We start from the raw sequence: 19,682 nt of genomic DNA on the forward strand, positions 1-19,682 counted from the left end.
GAGTTTAAACAGTACAAGCAACATGCTTCATATAATGTAAGAACATGCATCTAAAAGTGAATTAAAACACTCCTCCTCCTCCCTCAACAACTACTATACATGTGTCCTTGTTCAACACACACACACACACACACACACACACACACACACACACACACACACACACACACACACACACACACACACACACACACACACACACACACACACACACACTACATCAGTCTCTACAGCTAACATTGAATTGTAATGAATTTCTGTGCAATTCTATGGTCACTTTCACCACAAAGATGAAAGTTTCACAATGACTTTGTGACTTTGATGAGGATGCAGAGTGGAAACTGTGGCATTGAGCAACCCAGCCTGTCAGACGATTTTCATTTCCTGTCACTGACTTGCAGTATAGGCCCCAGGTCAATGACGAGCAATGGAAACAGCATGACAGTCTGCGTCCTCTGCTTGCATACACAAACGCGCAAGTACGTATTGAAAGGGTTTAAAATATTCAGAATCAATGTGCACACATTAGAGGTGGGTATACACAAGGACGAGGGACAGAGAGCCACAAGATCATATTTTAAATACTGACCCCAGGGTATGGGGTTCACGGTATTCTTAAATAAATTAGAGCTGCTTGACATATACAGTATAATATAAGTCGAACGGTCTTTGAACATATTTTTCTATCAGCAATAAAACACACGCATGCACGCACACACGGACGCGACACACACACACACACACACACACACACACACACACACACACACACACACACACACACACACACACACACACACACACACACACACACACACACACACACACACACACACACACTCCACAACATAATAGTCACAGGGTTTTTTGCAGCAGTGTAAAGGTTCAGAGTAAACGTTGCTGTTCACATTAAAAGTGTGATTGCGTACACTACAGTGACGTTCTACATTGACTGACTGCATCAGCGGCAGTAAGAGATATAATATAATTGCTTATTGTCGCTGTTAATTAATTAACAATACAACTTATGAACAAAAAAAAAACAGAGTTTGGGGTTTCCGAGCATAGCTCAGAGCGGGAACTTGTGATGTGACAACTTCGAATTCCATACAGTACCATGACCTTCACTGCTAGCATGTCATGCCAGCATGACAAGGAGGCACCCTGGTTGACAAGGGTGTTTTATTTTTTTTCCAACTACGTTGGCTGTTAATAAAACATATCGCTTATTTTTTTCACTGTAAAAAAATAAGCTTGGTTGCTTATTTTTGAGTATTTACAATCCACTGTGACCTGTGGAGGAACAAGTGAACCAAACCTCTGCCATCATATCCTCCTTTAATGAGCCTTACATAGAGAGTCAAGCACATCCACAGTCCTCTAAATGTCCGTCCCCAGAGTGTTAGTCTCCCTCATAAATAATTGTTAAATGCTTCCTAGATACTCTAACAGCAGAAGCATCGTATTTATGCCACTGTTTTCTCTGTTCAGCATAAATTTCTCACTTCAATTAAAAGTCTTTCCAGTTCCACAACCAAACCATAAGAACCTAATGGGAGAGAAACACACAAACAGACACGCACACACACACTCACACACACACACACACACACACACACACACACACACTCACACACGCACGCACGCACGCACGCACACACACACACACACACACACACACACACACACACACACACACACACACACACACACACACACACACACACACACACACACACACACACACACACACACACACGCATGCTGCATGCACGCAGGCACACACACACATCCATAAACAGGCTCAACAGACTTATACAGGCTCTTTAAAACCCACTCAGACACAAATGGGCATTGCGCACACACACAGTTGTATTAACAGGCATTCATATACAGTGAAGTACACACATACTGTATTGGCCTCTGATTTGCAGTAGACTCATTCCGGTGGTGGCACCATAGCCCATGCTTATTGGTGCAGGGTCAGAGAATGTATCAAGTACAAAACAGTGCCCTACGGAATGGAAAATTGAACATTTCACACATTTGGCATCCACTCAGCCTGTTTTCTTTTTTGTATGCCTAGGTGTGAGATGTGTGCACTCGCTATGCATCACACTCAGGAGACAGAGTGATGCACAGCAGAGCGTGCAGCTAAAAAACAAACACGTGCTGTTTAGGGTGATGAGGATAGATCGAACTGATGGACTGTCGTGTACATACACATGCTTAAACTTCATCACACGCAGGCACGCAGGCATGCACGTGCTAGCGCACACACACACACACACACACACACACACACACACACACACACACACACACACACACACACACACACACACACACACACACACACACACACACACACACACAGGCATTCTTATATACTGTACATGCTCACACACTTTATTTTGAAAAATATGCATTAATTCACAGTATACTGTACAATCAGGGTAACTTTTTTTAAGGCTACTCATAACTACTGTGTATTATTGTGTTTTGGTCTGTTCATGTGTATATGATTATTATTCTTTGTTGGAAATGCAAAAAAACATGACATTGCCTCATTTGGAGTCCATCGCACACAGAATAAACATGATTAGTTATTAGTTATATATGATGGGTTATTAATATTTCTGTTTTGGTCTGTTTATACCTCAGTATTTCCTTTGTGTCTTTCTTGCTCATTCCCATCGTCTTCCTATTCCTCCCTTAGCTCCCGCGTGTGTGTGTGTGTGTGTGTGTGTGTGTGTGTGTGTGTGTGTGTGTGTGTGTGTGTGTGTGTGTGTGTGTGTGTGTGTGTGTGTGTGTGTGTGTGTGTGTGTGTGTGTGTGTGTGTGTGTGTGTGTGTGTGTGTGTGTGTGAATCCACCCCTTCTCTTTTGTCTCCCACTCTTTTTATGCACTTATCTTTGTCTTTGGCTTTCCATAATGTTTGTACATACAGAAATTCAAACCTATTAAGCATATAAACTTAATTAAAGAAAAACAAATACAACCAAGCAACTGATGATATTCTCTCTCTCTCTCTCTCTCTCTCTCTCTCTCTCTCTCTCTCTCTCTCTCTCTCTCTGTCGGTTCATCCTCATCTGTCCATTCCATCTCTTGTCTATCTAGGGATCAGCCGGCGCAGTTGGCGATACAGGTCTTCCTGGACCCCAGGGACAACAGGGGCCACAGGGCCCGAGTGGACGCTCTCTCATAGGACCGCCTGTAAAGTGCACACACACACACACACACACACACACACACACACACACACACACACACACACACACACACACACGTAAAACCACAGACACAGTCAAACAACTAAACGATACATACACTGACCCTTAGACAATATAATAATAATAAACTTTATTTATACACTCACACACAATTCAAGCATGTGCTCATACTGTGTCGCCAGTCAAATATTCAAACACACACTAACTACTAGTCCCATTCTCTGTCCAAGTAATGTTTTGAGTTCCTTTTAAGCCCACTGGGTGCTGTCAGTTGGCTGGTCCAGACCACATTCTGGTCTTGTTCAGCATCTCTCAAAAAGAGACTGAATTTACTTTGCATCTTCATATTCCATGGAGAATGAAACCTGAACAATTTTAATCCCAATCAAGTTCATGACCAATCTATACTGACCACTATACTTAATTGGCAATTTAGCAGTTCATTAGTAAATCAACAATGAACAATAATGAAATAGCAGCCATTTAAAAAGTTTCATTCAGAAGAGATGTATTTTTAACTCTGTTTCATCACTGTTATTTTAGGGTGTTCCAGGACAGAGAGGACTGAAAGGGGAGGCTGGTATGCGTGGATTACAGGTATAAAAATAACAACAACAAATGATCATCTTACTGATCCATAACTGTGTTATTCCATGATTCCTGGAATGACAGAGATTTGATCTGCTACTTTTGCTATTTTTGAATTTGAATCCTGAAAATTAACAGTTTTGGACATGGATTTCCACGATATGTAGAATGATATGTAGAATCGGCCGCAGGTCTAAATGGGTTAAAGATGTACAGTACAGGCTAACACCATGTAAATCTTTCTGTACGTAATAACTGAGTGTCATGCAGCTTTGTTTGCTTGCAAAGCAACCCCTTCAACTAATTGCCGTGGTTCCTTAGGTTAACGTGACCTTTTGGAAGCAAAGACTAGGCAGCTTTTTGATTAACGATGCCATTTCCAAAAGGTTTTGATTTCAGCGACGTGATGCAAATCCGCTGTTGTTACCGTCAAACTATTACATGCAAGCATGGCTAGTAGATGCTTTGTAGCTGTCTCATCACAATCTCCCCCGAGCACAGTCATTTATTTTCTATATTCTCTCATTGTATTTCTCTAGATAAATAGATACTGTGGACCTTTATTCGTCCCGCGGGAGAAATTTATTTGGCAGTACGGCAGTTAGAACACAGGGCAGATACATAGTAGATACAGCTAAGGGTAGCAACAAGACAACTAAGAACATGTTCAAGTGCACGCCTATAGTAACTTGTATGTGTCCACACTCTCTACCGACTCCCCGTGGAGCCGTTTTGCTCGTTCGGTAGGCAGGTAGTCCACCACCAGCTCCTTGGTCTTGCCAGTGTTGAGCTGAAGGTGATTACTGTCACTCCACTTCACAAAGCCGAAGGTGACTAGTACTACTGTCACTCCACTTCACAAAGCCGAAGGCGACTAGTACTACTGCCACTCCACCTCCAAGGTGCTGTCGCTCAGTACCCGGCCAGATAGCAGTACCGCACGAGTAATGAAACACACAAAAACATTGTCAACATCTCCTGTCCCACAAAAAGAAGTGAAGGATTCAAAAGTAGATGTCTCATTTATTATTTAACAGCTTGTGAGTTTAAAACCAAAAAAAGTAATTACACAAGATTCCCTAACTTCTCTTGTTATCGTTTTTTTTTTTTTTCAATCATCATTTCTGTTGTGTTTGAACATGTTTGATCATCATCTTGTTTTATGTCTAATGTGTTCTGTATGAACAACCCAGCAGTCCTTGTACATTTGTGTACAAACCCTCTTAAATAAAGCCAATAAAGTGATCCAGACTCTCGATTGCTGTAGTTAGTCTCTGTCGGGCCATGAAGTGTATTCATTTGTACCCACATGTAGTAAACGGTCCAGAAGTGACCTTGTTCTGTGTTGATGTTTTAGGGAGTTCCTGGACCTGCCGGACCACCAGGTAGAGAGGGACAAACAGGACAAAGGGTCAGTACTACTACTACATAATAATAACAATAATAATACTCCTACACACAGTAGAAAATAAAGTATTACCCATGACTGGTTCTGCTCCACAGGGACTGCCTGGTAAAGACGGGCCCCCAGGAAGACACGGTTCCACAGGGACGATAGTAAGTGATTATGAAATGAAGCTCACATTTTGTGCGGTCGTGCATGCATGTGTGGGTAGGCAATATTCGAAAAAATCTAGTTTAAATTAAACTGTTCTTCATTTATCTGGGGAGAAGGTCCCAGTTTCGATTCCCAGCTATGTGAAAAAAGCCTATTACAAATTACAATGCTGTCCCTCTGGCTTATGGGATGTACAGTACCAGCACTAGCCAATCGCAGACATACAAGTTTGTCGGTGCAAGCTGATGTTAGATTAACACCAAAATACACATTTATAAACGTGACAACATACTCCAAAACCCCCAAATTAGCATCATGTCCATTTAATCAAATCAGAGCTGTCTTTACTCATCAGTCTTTAGCCCCCTTTACAGAATATAGAGTGCCGATAGACGGCAACACTTGCACTTCAGTTTTATACATCGATTACGCAGGAAATAATGAACTGATTACAATAATATAACATTCTCTCTAATCAGTAACATGTAGGTGATACTTATGTCTATCAAATATGGCTTTATTGAAAGGCAAACAAAGGCTGGAGCCTATGAAGCAAACGTTGGGTGTATGGTGTCCAACGGGTGCCCCAGTGCGGCTGCAGAGTTTTAAGTGATTGTGAATGTGATTGTCATTACAATTTTACTGTAATCCACAAACGTGTGACTGTTAATTCCTTGTGTCAATACATTGTGTTTTTATCAGCAGTTGCCAGTTAAGCTTATCAAAGACTAATACCATGTCGTTTGATCTGCGTTTGCTATAACCATACCAGACCATTTCCTTTAATTAATCCAGAACACAAGCTGATTGCTGTAATTTAAAGTTCTCCATAACCAGCAATGTATGAGTGATAATTCTGTGTATGAAATATAATTTTATTCCAAGGCAACGCCGCTCTTCAATGGGCAGAGAGGGAGAGAGCGTAAGATTGCATTGGGGATAATGGCTTGCATAGTCCTCTCTTAAAGGCAATGGCATTTGGCACGGTGATTAGTTTTATTATTGTAACGCCCAAACCACACCTACAGTATGCATAATGTGACGGGCAGTGCAGGTGTTTTAGGGATGAGGCTTGTGTCCGAAAATAGCAACTTTTGCACGGGAACGCCCCTTGCGCAATGCTAAATCCCCAAATAGTGGATTTAGGATCGAAAATAAGGCTCTTAATCTCTTCTCTCATCTCTTCTCTTGTCCTCTCCTCGGCATTCTTCCTACACTGTTTTCCTCTCTCCTCAGGGAAACCCAGGATCCCCCGGGGCCCCAGGTGTAACCGGCAATCAAGGGAAACAAGGAGAACTGGGACCTCCGGTGAGTCCACCATTCAGTAATAAATAACTGATGCACATTAATGATAATGAAGATAAGATAAGAAACACAGGTTACACCACAGGACAGACTTTTTCTTTTTTCTATTGTCGATTTACTTATGGTGAATGGCAGTGGTGGAAAAAGTACTCACATTTTTTACTTAAGTAAAAGTACTGTATCAATACTGCAGTGTAGAAATACTCTGTTACAACTAAAAGTCTGAAATTGAAACTTTACTTGAGTAAAAGTACAAAAGTATTGGCATCAATGTACATTGATTTTCAAACTTTAAAACTACAGGATCTAGTTGACTTGAGTACCGCAATCATAATGTACAAGGCACACAATCATCTGCTTCCTACCTGTGTCCAGGAACTGTTTCACCCCAGAGAGAGCCAGTATGAGCTCAGAGGAACTGCCATTTTCAAACAAAATAACGCAAGAATAAATAACAAAAACAGCTGTGTATCGGTAATAGGGGTAAAATTATGGAATAGTCTAGATGACGATTTAAAAAACTGTAGCTCTATATATAAATTTAAAAAGATGTACAAATCAAAAGTAATAAATAAATATAGAACCCTAGAGTGAAGTATATTCTAATTTGTATATACAAAATGAGGATGTAGGTGTAGTATAAGCGTAATATGTATATGTATGTATGTATGAGTATATATATGCGTATGTGTATATATATATATACGCGTCCTATAAAAAAGACAACATCGGGTGACAAAAAAAAAAAAAAAAAAAAACTTCTTGCACCTTTCATTGCTTTCTTCTCTATCTTATTGTTTGCAAATTCAAGTGATTGTACCTTGATTATTTATTTTTTTGTACTCGTTTCTGTCAAAACATCTTGTATGTTTTGATCTTTGTTTTGTTTTGGTTGTTTTGTGTTTGTATTACTCCAGCATGCTAGTATCTCCTTTTAGCATGATGTTTATTAACATGTGCAAAGGGTAGGCAAAATAAGCTTAGGCTTCAGCCTACACCTTTTGGTCTGTGTATTACCATCATTATTATTTATTATTTATTACTACTATTATTGTAATTATTATTGATGGGAAAAAAAAGAGAGTGAAAAGAACAGTGTATGTATATAACTGCCTTACAGACCAAATAAAATATACTACTACTACTACTACTTAAAGTAACAAAAGTAGAAAGTACTCATTATGCAGAATGGCCCATTTCACACGTTTTCTAATGTATAAAATGTATAAAAATCTTTAGAAAATAGCCGATCTACAAGTTCACAATGCGTCGCATTTTCAAATGGCCAAACTGTATATAGGGCTGAAGTGGTCAATGAATGTTTTTTAATAGAGTTTTCATATAAATGTAGTGGAGTAAGTACAATATTTTCCTTTGAGGTATAGTGGAGTAGAAGTAAAAGCATTGAAAATTGTAAATACTGAAGAAAATACCTCAAAATTGTACTTAAGTCCAGTACTTGAGTACATGTACTTAGTTACTTTCCACCACTGATTTCATTAGAGAGGCCAGAGCGCATGCAGGGTACACCCCGGGGATCGTAGTTCAATGCTTTGCTAAATTTAATAACACTGTCAAATTGTTATCTCCACTTTGTAGCACATAATAGTTCTGTGTTGTGTATTGATGATAACCCACGGTTCTGCCGGCCTATTCTCATTTTCTACTCGTCATATTTTGATGCAATGTCAGATACCAAAGCGGATTCATTTACATATAATGGTATAATACACAAACACGTATACAGATAAGCACATGCATTCTTTGTGTACAATAAGAAATGAATGGAGAAGATCAAAGTGGTTTGAGCTCTTGATATTTTTCATAGTGTTGTGGACTATATTGTGCATCAGCATTGGACAAGACAAAGAAAAGGCCCTTAGCTCCAAAAATGACCATGATTCGTGTGTGTTGTGTTGTGTATGTGTAGCTCCTGTGGTGTATGTTTATGCGAGAAAAATAAATGTGTGGGAGTGTAGAGAGGAGAGTGTGGGTGTAAAGGATGCACATGTTGTTCATAGGATAAAGAATATGTGTGTGTGTGTTAACTAGGAAGAGGAGAATCCAGTGTGCACGTGTGAGCATGTGAGAGAAAATATGTATGTGCGTCTGGAGATTGTTTGTGTAGAGACAGAGAGAGATAGAAGTAGCTTGCTTGCGTGCGTGTGTGCGCGCGTTACACAACTTGTAAATTAATCCTCTTCACTACCTTCGGTGTTAATATACTGATGCGAAGGGCACCCTTTTGGTTTGCAGACCATGTTGAATGAATGCGGTGAATCCGATTAATTGATATGCAGCGTTTCTAGGACTAAAAGGGAAATTCTTGTCTGAAACCAAAAATGAGTGCAGAAACATATTGCCTTGATGTATGTAAAGTTAACGAGCGTCAACGAGCATCAGCTGGATACAGACACACACACCTCCCATCTGCAGTGCTCTATGGAGTCTGTCTCAGTTCTCTCCAAAAGCCCTTGAATATGATGGAATGTGATTAAGGATTAGTGATTTGGTAAGCTGACATTTGATATCACACACGCCATACCTGTAACTTTCACTAGACTCAAAAAGTTTAACAAAAAAATAATAATTTCAAAATGTATTTATTTTTTCAAAATTTCTTTTTTTTCTATGTAATCAAATGAATTCTTAACGGACGTTAAACAATTATAGAATAATTGTTAACATCCCTAAAGCCTACGCATGGAAAACCCTTTCCCAACCTTAACCCTACTCCAAACCCTTATCCCAACCTTAACCCTACTCCAAACCCTTATCCCAGCCAACCGTAACCCTATGCCAAACCGTTATCCCAACCTTAACCCTATGCCAAAACCCTATGCCTAACCCTTACCTTAACCAAAAGAACTATGCCTAACTGTAATGTCAGAACTGTACATTGACTCAATGTGCTCTGCATTCCGTCTTGTCAATATGGATACACTTGGTGTCAATATGTGGACACTAAAGGCACCTGTCAAAGTGTTAAAATATGATAAGTAGGGGTCGAGAGTGGGCCATGCTACTTTAGGTTTTGGTTAGTGAATCTTGTAACATTCTATACCGTGCTAAATACACAGTGCTAGGCTATAATTTGTGTTTAAGCCTGTTCTCACGGAAACCTAGCTTCCAGCAGAATGGTTGAATCCTTTCTGCAATTTTCATTGTTTCTTAGAACTCCTCTAATAATAGTAATAATAATAATAACAATCCTAATAATAGGTAAAAGATGACTAGTCATGAAATTCCTTTCCAACAACATACAGTTTGTTGCTGTATGTCTTTTCTCCTGCTTTCTCTTCTGCGATTCTGTTCTGTTGTGAGGCGGGGGGGGGGGGGGGGGGTTTCATTTCAGTGGATACAGCAGTGTAACAGACAGCTGTAGATGGTCCTTCTGGTCCCCAGCTTTATTGTTTTGTCTTCCTGTGAACATGTATCCTCACTCACATCCCAGTCCGCAGCGGCACTGTCAGCACTGCTGTGCAAATACCCAGAAGAAGACGAGAAGATATCGTAGCTGTCGGGCAGAAACCTCTTATCTCCATATTTTAACTTTTTGTGTTTCGTAAATTAACGCCCTACTTGATCTTACTACAGCGTCACAGCATCAAAAGTAGCAGATCTGCAAGCTTATCGATCTGCTACTTTTGCTATTTTTTAATTTTAATCCTGAAAAACGTAACAGTCTTGTACATATGAGGTTTCCACCTGACAGAGTCGATATGTCAGTCAGGCTTAGCTGAGTTGTCTGTAGGCAGGCAGACACACACACACACACACACACACACACACACACACACACACACACACACACACACACACACACACACACACACACACACACACACACACACAGGGTCAGCCTAGAGTGGGATATCTGTCTGTCTGTGTGTCATGCTGAGAATGTAGGTGTGTGAGGAGAGGATTAGCCGTGTGTTCCTGCAGGGTCACAGAGGTCATGGGGCTGTGCTCATACTGACCGGAGGGTTTGTCCAACATAATAGCCTACATCAGTGGTTCTCAAAGTGGGGTCCGGGGACCCCCGGGGGTCCTTGAGGGGGATCCAGGCGGTCCAATATGGCATAAAAACCGTCTTACCAACTTTTAACCCTATATACTTTGGCTGTCTGAAAATTAGCGACTGGATCTGCTATTTTCATCAACAACAAAATATTGAATAGTTGTGGAACAAATACTTCATACTAATTCATACTACTATTGGAACAGTGCACATCTTGAATGGGGGTCCCTGCCTGGCACAAAATGTTTTGTCCAAATACATATTAATGTGGCGGTCCTTGACATGTAAAACGTTTGAAAACCACAGGCTTACATATACATGCACATAGGGATAGGGTTAGTGTTGTGTTTTTACATTTATGCACACAGATGTGTGAGCAGGTACACACCCACTCAGTGGAAGCTACGTTCCATGGTTCTGTGTCAGACCTACAGTAAATGATTAGAAGAGTTAAGTCTATTTATATTATACTGTGTAACCTAGAGGGAGAGTGAGATGCAGTTTTCTCAGCCAAGAGATGGAATGAGTTGGGGTGCACACTGCACAGAAAAACTACTACATGTGTGAAGCAATGTATAAGCACGCAGAATCATTCTGTCATTCAGATGGTTAGATGGACCGTGGACTTAACCCATTCAATCCGGTGTCATTTTAGATTTTTTGCTATAACCATTATTTTATACTTTGGGCAATTTAAAAAAAAAAAAAATGTGTTTAAATATATATGTTTTTTTTAAAGCTAACATTTGTAACTCAAATATTTGCTTCTAGGGATTCTACAAATGTCTTCTAAATCCTAACATTTATTTTGGAAAAAAACATATGTTGCTATAATATCAGTGGTTCTCAAACTTTTTTCATGTCAAGGACCCCCAAAAGGATATGTATTTGTCTGCGGACCCCCCATCTCAAAATATTTTGTTCCAGGGACCCCTAGAGGCAAAGATTTGAGTTAAAAATGTACATTATATTGAAAGATTTGCACATTTGTTTTTCCCTCAAAAATAGCAGATCTACAAGCTCATAGCGCGCACTATGAGCTTGTAGATCTGCTATTTTTTAATAGCCAGAGAAATGTAAAAATGACACAGATGCGTTCCCGGATTGAATGGGTTAAAAGCACAGAATATACAGGACTTGTCCATGCTTGTCTGCTAAGCTGTCACATCCCAAAGGCTACGCTGCACATTCAAATGTTGATGGGATATGTCTTTGCCCACCCCAGTGCCCAAATCCAGATGACACTAGTATCTAGAGAGATTCTAGTTATGCTTCTCACAGATGCTATGCGTTTGGATTTAGACGCTGCCTTAGTCATTTCTTGGTCCTTTGCAGTGATTAGTACTCACATTCTTTACTTGAGCAAAAGTATCAATACTGCAATATAGAAATACTCTGTTACAAGTAAAAGTCTGGAATTCTAAATTTACTTGAGTAAAAGAACAAAGGTATTGGTATCAAAATGTACTTAAAGCAGCAAAAGTAGAAAGTACTCATTAAGCAGAAGCTCATTTCACAGAATAAAATGTATACAAATCTTGAAAATAGCAGATCTACTTGGAGATGTCAGGATAGAGATGGTACCTTAATGCATATACTATGGAGCTGTCCAAAAATACAGGACTATTGGGCTGCTATACATGGGAAGCTAGAGAGGATGACAGGGCTGATTATCCCCTTCTCTCCCAGGCTTTTTGTTCTGGGTGACCCCTCTACTTTACGAATTGTATCTCCCCCCTTAGCTGAGTGGATTCAAACTGCCCTTATGTTAGGCAGGAGATTGGTAGTCAGGGCCTGGAAGGACCCATCTGCACCGGCTCCTTCTCTGTGGTCTACTTCCTTGGGTCAACTGGCCGCATATGAAAGATTGTCTTATAGATTGCTCAACAGGATGGATAAATATGATTTAAAATGGGGATATTATCATTTACACGCTTCAGGTCTTGGGTGATGTCTCCGGCTCTCTATGTGAGCTTCAATAACCTTTTAGGGACTTGGGTTAGATTTGGGTGCATTTCGCCTTTCCGACGTTAACGAACCCTATACCTAACCCTAACCCTAACCGCACGCGGAAGCCACTAGTCGGAGTGGCGAGATGTCGAAATGGAAGGAGCACCCCGTTAGATTTGTCTGGGGTAGGACTGAGGTTGACTGCTGGCGGTAGGCTTCTGTGCACTGTATTTTTATTTTTGTTGTTTCCTTTGTTGTTGTCTTTAAATTTTCTTTTTTTTTTGTTCATTTGTATGATGTGTATGGTATGTCTCGTCTTGTTATAATCGTTAGTAATGTAGTTATTGGTTTAAGAATGTTCTTGTGATGTCTATTGTATGTCTTGTCTAAAAAATGTTTGCATCATCTGTTGAAAGTACATTCTCTGTTTGTTTGTCTACAAAAGAAAATAAAGTACAAATCATAAAAAAAGAAAATAGCAGATCTACAAGCTCACAATGTGACGCATTGTGAGTTTGTATATCGGCTATTGTAGATCGGCTACAAAATCTAGTAAAGTAACTAGTAAAGTAAAGTAAACTACTAAAGTTTTCAAATATTTTTTGTGGAGTAAAAGTATAATATTTGAGATGTATCTGAGATGTAGTGGAGTAGAAGTAAAAATAGATATTTTTTTAAATACTCAAGTAAAGTAAAAAATACCTCAAAATTGTACTTAAGTAACAGTACTTGAGTAAATGTACTTAGTTACTTTATACCACTGGTCCTTTGTAATGTTGCAGTACCACTGCACAGACAGACACAGTTCAGTTCCCTAGCATCCCCCCTTTCACTATTACTACAACTAGTACTATTACACAAATATTACAATACTACTACTTCTACCTAGCTCCTTCCGCTGCTACTGAGACAACTGACATCATGGTTCGCTACATCTCTGAATTAAAGTAAACTAAATGCTGTGGGAGTTCGTGTAGACCGCTAATTAGCTCGCATTATCACTACAGAAACCATGAAGTGGATCGTTTAGAACACGTGGGAGTAATTACTGTGTGGTACCGTGGCTAATTACTGGACTTAACCTTCACTTTTTTTGCGGGGGAAAAACTACATGACTGAAAAAAATACTTGTCAGTCTTAGAATCATGATAGCATTTGCATAAAGTTTGAATATTCATGGCTCAAATGTGGTCTATTTTGTTTTAGATAATCATTTCCTGCTGTAGGATCAGTTTGACTCAATATCCTTTTCATTTTGTTTTTAAGCCACCAAGATTAACACAGTGCCGGTTTAGATGTTGCTATTTATATTTTTATAGGCTTCAGTGCAACACTATGGAGTGGGTTTATGCAAATAAAACATTGAATGAAGATGTTGCTGGTGCAAGTTTTGGGACGTTCTCCTTTCTTTCCCTTACTTCCTTTCTTTTCTTTTGCCTTTTTGGAGTTTTTGAAAGAGTGCAGAGTAGACAATTGCCACATTGCTTTCAAAATAAGCTGCGGCGACTCAACGGTGACTTTGCATCCTTTTCTTTCTGTAGCTTTTCACCTGAAAGAATGTACCTCAGTACATACAAAGCCTGACTGGGTGAATCCTTTAAGAAGGCAGTGTTATTTTTGTCTTATCGTCTCTCGTCTCTTGCAGGGTTCTCCCGGAAGTAAAGGGGATAAAGGTGAAAGGGTAAGTCTCTGTCAAAATGTTAAGTGAATGACACACACACGCACGCAAGCATGCACACACACACACACACACACACACACACACACACACACACACACACACACACACACACACACACACACACACACACACACACACACACACACACACACGCACACAATCGCACCCAGTTAAATTGGAAATAGCTTTGATAAATGCTTGTTGGAGCAGCAAAACACACATTGTATTTGGTAAAAGTATTTTCATAGTGCTTTAATTTGTAATGGCATTATTCCAATATCAAAAGAACTATCAAGTTCAAGCTCTACTTTATTGTCATGATATCACAACTTTACACTATGCATAAAATTATCGAATCATTTTGTGTAAGCTTCCTTACATAAAATGTATTCAGGCACAAGGATATTGAGGTATCTATGTAGTCAAATACAATTGACTATATATAAAGTAACCTGACAGCGTGTCGGTAGTTCGAATCGAGATCCCGACAACCTTTGCTGCGTGTCACTCACCATCTTTTTCTCCCCATTTTCTGTCAGTCTACTGTATACTATCAAATAAAGGCAGAAAAAGCCAACAAAAAAAAAAGTTATTTACAGGCGTTCCCGGAGCCAAAAAAAGTTTGAGAACCACTGATATACTGTATGCGTGTCTGTCCATGTGTCTTCAGGGAGACGTCCAGTCCTCAGCCTCAGTTCAGGCCATCGCCCGGCAGGTGTGTGAACAGCTCATACAGAGTGAGTATATACTTTTTTTCTATGTGGTTTAATGTTAATCCCAATAAGATTCATTTATTTCTCAAAGCCCATTTAGTTACAGACATATGGAACATAGTATGTCATGATAAGAACCATAGATCACCTCAGAAAAAAGAGAGACTGAAGATGAGACACGTAGAGAAGAGACCAGAAATACTCTATATCGTCTCTGCCGGGTGGAATCCTCACAAAACCTGTCCAAAACGGTTACTTTTCAGGATTCAAATTCAAAAACAGCAAAAGTAGCAGATCTACAAGCTCGAAACGTGTCGCTTCACATTTTGAGCGTGTCGATCTGCTACTTTTGATGCTTTCATGTGACGCTGTAGTATGATCAAGTAAGGCGTTAATTTACAAAAAAAAATACAAAAAGTTAGAATATGGAGATAAGAGGTTTCTGCCCGACAGTAACAATATCACAAGTCAACCAGTAGTGAAACTGGCCTTTCTTTTTGGCAGGCCACATGGCGCGCTACAGCTCCATCCTGAACCAGGTGCCCAGCCAGCCTGTGTCCATACGCACCGTGGCCGGACCCCCTGGAGAGCCCGGCAGATCAGGAACCCCAGGCACCCAAGGAGAGCAGGGTCCTCCTGGAAGACCAGGCTTCCCTGGATCCAATGGAGGGAACGGACAACCTGGCACCGCTGGTAACATAACATAAAACAAACAAGAAAAGCACGCACATCCACTCACTAAAGTACCAGGGTGCCGGGCAGAGGTCAGAATCTAAAAAAACAATGAAGTCTGCACACTGGATGTTGCACCAAAGTTTAAAATGTATTGGTTTCCTTTCCACCGTTTGGACAAATGGTGGAAACCATCGAATTTTAAACTTTGGAACAACATTTCTTTAGTTTTTTTTACCTTATCCAGAGTCAATATTTCTTCTCAGTATAGATGCCCAAGGTGCCGCTAGCTTCTTGTTAAAATCAGATATCTACTGTATTGTGTTAGGAGGGATGTGGATTTAGCCTGCAGCATTCAGCCTGCAGACAGGAGGAGCAGAGTCAAGCATGTTTAAACTGAATAGAGGAGTACTGATGGGAGGAAAGTCAAGAGGGTTTATGTTTGGTGGGCAAAGGATTGGGAATGAGGGTCATCAGAATTTAGCTTGGAGTTGGATAAGATGGAGTAGAGTTTAGAGAGACAGAGTTAGTATGTGAAATCAACTACTGTACCTCTTTCCCCATCTGTCTGTCTGTCTGTCTGTCTGTCTGTCCAGGTTTGCCAGGAGAGAAGGGTGAGAAGGGAGCACCAGGTCTTGGAGTTCAAGGCCCCAGAGGTCCCGCAGGACCACCAGGTAAAAAATTATCGACCTACGTACCTACCTGCCTACTTACCTATCTACAGTACCTCACCTTGAGCTCCCGGTGGTAATCAAATTAATTCTGGGATTGGGGTCTGGATTAGTGAGAACAAACGTCCTTTCTTTACATTTAATTATGATTATTGTTCTAAAACAAAAGGGCAGCTGTTTATGTTTTAACGTTTCAGAATGATCAAAGAAAACAATAGAACTGTAGTTCATTAATGGAACTAAACTTAAAAGGATTCAACCCCAAATCAGAGCTCACAATGTGAAATGTTATTGACATTTTTTACATTTACATTTTGGTGGAGAAAATCACTGCTTTGTCAAAACATAGGAGGCAGACTTCAGTTCGAATAAGTTCCTAAACTGTTGGCCAGTCTTAACAAATTATCTCTCACTTTGCAGATCTGATCCTCTCCCTTCATATGAAATGAAAATAAAAATGCAAAGATGTTCAATGATAAACCATTTGCTGCATTCGGTCAGATATTATCCTCTATATACCTCTGGTGTTCAATCAGGACCAAGTCTATTTACTGTAGGTTTTCAACCCAACACTTCACTACGTGACTTAAGCGATTAGTTCTTCAGCAAGAAAGCATTGTGGACTGTTGATCAATGTAAAAAGCTGTTGAAGTGGTTGAAATGAAAACATGTATTTCAATACAATTACATTTGATTATAGCGCCAAATCCCAACAAGTTGTCTCAAGATACTTTACATAATATATACACACATGTGCAGACACCTCTACCATAAACCACTGACCTACTGTATGGCCAGTAGGTCACCGACCTTATACAAAGCTCTTACACTGACTTACAACATCATTTCTAAGTGATTTCACAATTTGGATTAAATTTCCCTCTTCAGACCTGGATAGTCTTTTCAGCCCTTTACTTGAAGTGCCAACATCTCAACCTGTGAAAATGACACCTCATCACATCAGCCATGATTTAATGGAGTGCTCTTAACACTTTGATATGAATACCATGCCATCGTTAATTGAATAGAGTGTTTGTTCAGTAACAGGAGTCTCCCCGTCTCTCCAGCTCTTTAATAAACAGAAAATACATTTTCCGGTAGGTGTCAAAATCTCAGCCAATCAGGAGAAAGTACCCATTTTTAAGGTTCATTTTTATAGTGTTCCAGTTCCAATTTTGTCTGCTCATTTCTTAGTGTCATCACTTCCAATGTCACTTGTTTAATCTGTATCCTGACTGAGTTCTCTCTATCCTGATTGGATAAAATTGGAAATGAAACTGAAACGAAAATGCATTTTCTGTTTAATAAAGAGTTGGAGAGACAAGGAGACTCCTTTTACTGAACAAACACTCTATAGCATTGAGTACTATCAGAATATGGAGCTATTTAGCACTTATTTTAACCAAAGAAAATCACTTACCCTACCTTTAAAAGTCTAAATGAGCTCATTGACAACTCTTCTCTACATCATCTGCCTAACAGTATACCCTCTAATAATCTACTTCTGCCCCCTGCTGTCCCTACCTCTCACTTTCTCTCCCAGGTGTCCCTGGCCAGGGCAGAACTGGAAGCCAGGGTTCGACCGGCCGACCCGGCAATCCCGGCAGCCCTGGTCGACCTGGGGTCCCCGGGCCGGTGGGCTCAGCTGGACCTCCTGGCTACTGTGACCAGAACGCCTGTGTTGGCTACAATGTCGGAGGTATGTAGAAAAAGTAGTCATTACATCAACAACAGCTATTCAGTTACTTATTAACTATTAGTTACCATACTGTAGCTAGTTAACTATTTGTTTTACTTACTGTAGAACAGAATATTACAAATATTACAAATTAACTAATAGTTCAGAATGTGTCACAGTGTGATCCATGGTCCATGGTCATCTCAGTACTTCTTAAAATATTTTATCTGTACAAAGTAGTATGATTTTGTATGTTTCAGTCCAGTGATTTTGAATGTTGAAGGTATGAATGTTGCCTGTAAAACAGTGTGTTTAAAAGATGTGCACCAGATTTTAATATGTATGAAGCATGTTAGACTGAAGGCATGTGCTCGTAGTTCGACTCTATTTGAAACCCTTTTTCATTTGCCATGCAAATCATTATGGAATGAAGGTCACTGAATGCGGGAGGGTCATGTGCCTGTAAAACGAATAAACGTTTAACCGAATTCTCTTTGGCCTGATGACACAAAGCAATTGGGTTAAACTTGACACATGATCCAGAAATAATTTACACTCACTCTCACTGTATTACAAGGTCAAATGAAAGCACCTTGAAATACAATTGCTGCTAAGATCCAGAATTGAGCTTGGTTTCATATACTGTACAGTATGTAGTAAGTCAGAATGTCGGTAACCCAGAGTATATCTAAGAAATTCATGACTCATGAACGTTAGAGAGTACTTGTTACTTAATACTGGCAGAATTCATAAGATTTCAAGTTCTTCTATTTGAAAAATATAATAACAGATATTATTTTTGAATGGCCTCCAAATGGCTTGAATAGTGGCTGCCATAGCCTGTTATGCCAACTCACTGTGCATTTGTATATAGGCTCAAAACTATTCAGATATTCACTGCCAGCACCATGTTCTGATGGGAGTGAAGCAGTAGCATTGCTTCGCCAGACTAAATGTCAGTTCGGTTCAGTTTTCACTATAAGCAAAGTGAAATTTGTGGGCTGGCTTTTCCAGGCCAATAAAGCACTAAAGCAGACTCACCAGTTGGTGCTGTTGCTTATCAAGGTTGCCTGAAACTCTACCAGGTAATTAATTAGATTCCACTGGTTTAGTTAATCCATCATTAGATGGGTTGAATTACAACCAGCAGTATTAGGGTTTCTTTAGAGCCAGAGTTGAGAACTCTACTAGAGCCAGCAATAGCACTGAGCAGATTCTGCATCTTAGCATGCTGTGACCATGATTTGATCTATGTTATTGCTAATCAACCGCATCACTGTGAATGTGGATTTTATGTGAATGAAGCTACATGTGGGATTTTCTCATCAATAGTTGACTGTGAAATTCTGGTCTGACTTAGAACACTCACAAGGGGCACAACGTCTGGAACAGTACTGGCCCATTTTAGGAAAATAAAATGCAACTAAACACATCAAATATGAAAGAAAATCCTACATGAGTATCATTCATCTAAATAACAAATGCATGATTGTGATTGATTTCATGATGATCGTCCGAGACTATCATAGTCTAAAGTTACTGTGGTTTCAATGTGATTTTAATCATTTGGTCATAGGTGACAGATCTACAGTACTGTAGCTACGCAAATATCA

The 19,682-nt window shown here is 39.8% G+C and overlaps 1 protein-coding gene across 4 annotated transcripts in view; it reads left to right on the forward strand.

Annotated features, from left to right (window-relative positions):
* The window catches only part of col14a1b (collagen, type XIV, alpha 1b), a 163,739-nt gene that overhangs the window by 138,518 nt on the left and 5,539 nt on the right, over nt 1-19,682 (forward strand). For all 4 annotated transcript variants that reach the window (XM_084080851.1, XM_084080852.1, XM_084080853.1 and 1 more), the window contains 10 exons: nt 3,120-3,215; nt 3,776-3,829; nt 5,178-5,231; nt 5,324-5,377; nt 6,615-6,686; nt 14,300-14,335; nt 15,006-15,072; nt 15,553-15,741; nt 16,317-16,394; nt 17,935-18,090. In XM_084080851.1, the coding sequence (XP_083936977.1) occupies nt 3,120-3,215; nt 3,776-3,829; nt 5,178-5,231; nt 5,324-5,377; nt 6,615-6,686; nt 14,300-14,335; nt 15,006-15,072; nt 15,553-15,741; nt 16,317-16,394; nt 17,935-18,090 (856 nt within the window). The remainder of the gene's footprint in view (nt 1-3,119; nt 3,216-3,775; nt 3,830-5,177; nt 5,232-5,323; nt 5,378-6,614; nt 6,687-14,299; nt 14,336-15,005; nt 15,073-15,552; nt 15,742-16,316; nt 16,395-17,934; nt 18,091-19,682) is intronic.

The sequence above is a fragment of the Gymnoscopelus microlampas genome, assembly GCF_963454915.1.
Source record: "Gymnoscopelus microlampas genome assembly, chromosome: 15".
Lineage (NCBI taxonomy): Eukaryota > Metazoa > Chordata > Actinopteri > Myctophiformes > Myctophidae > Gymnoscopelus > Gymnoscopelus microlampas.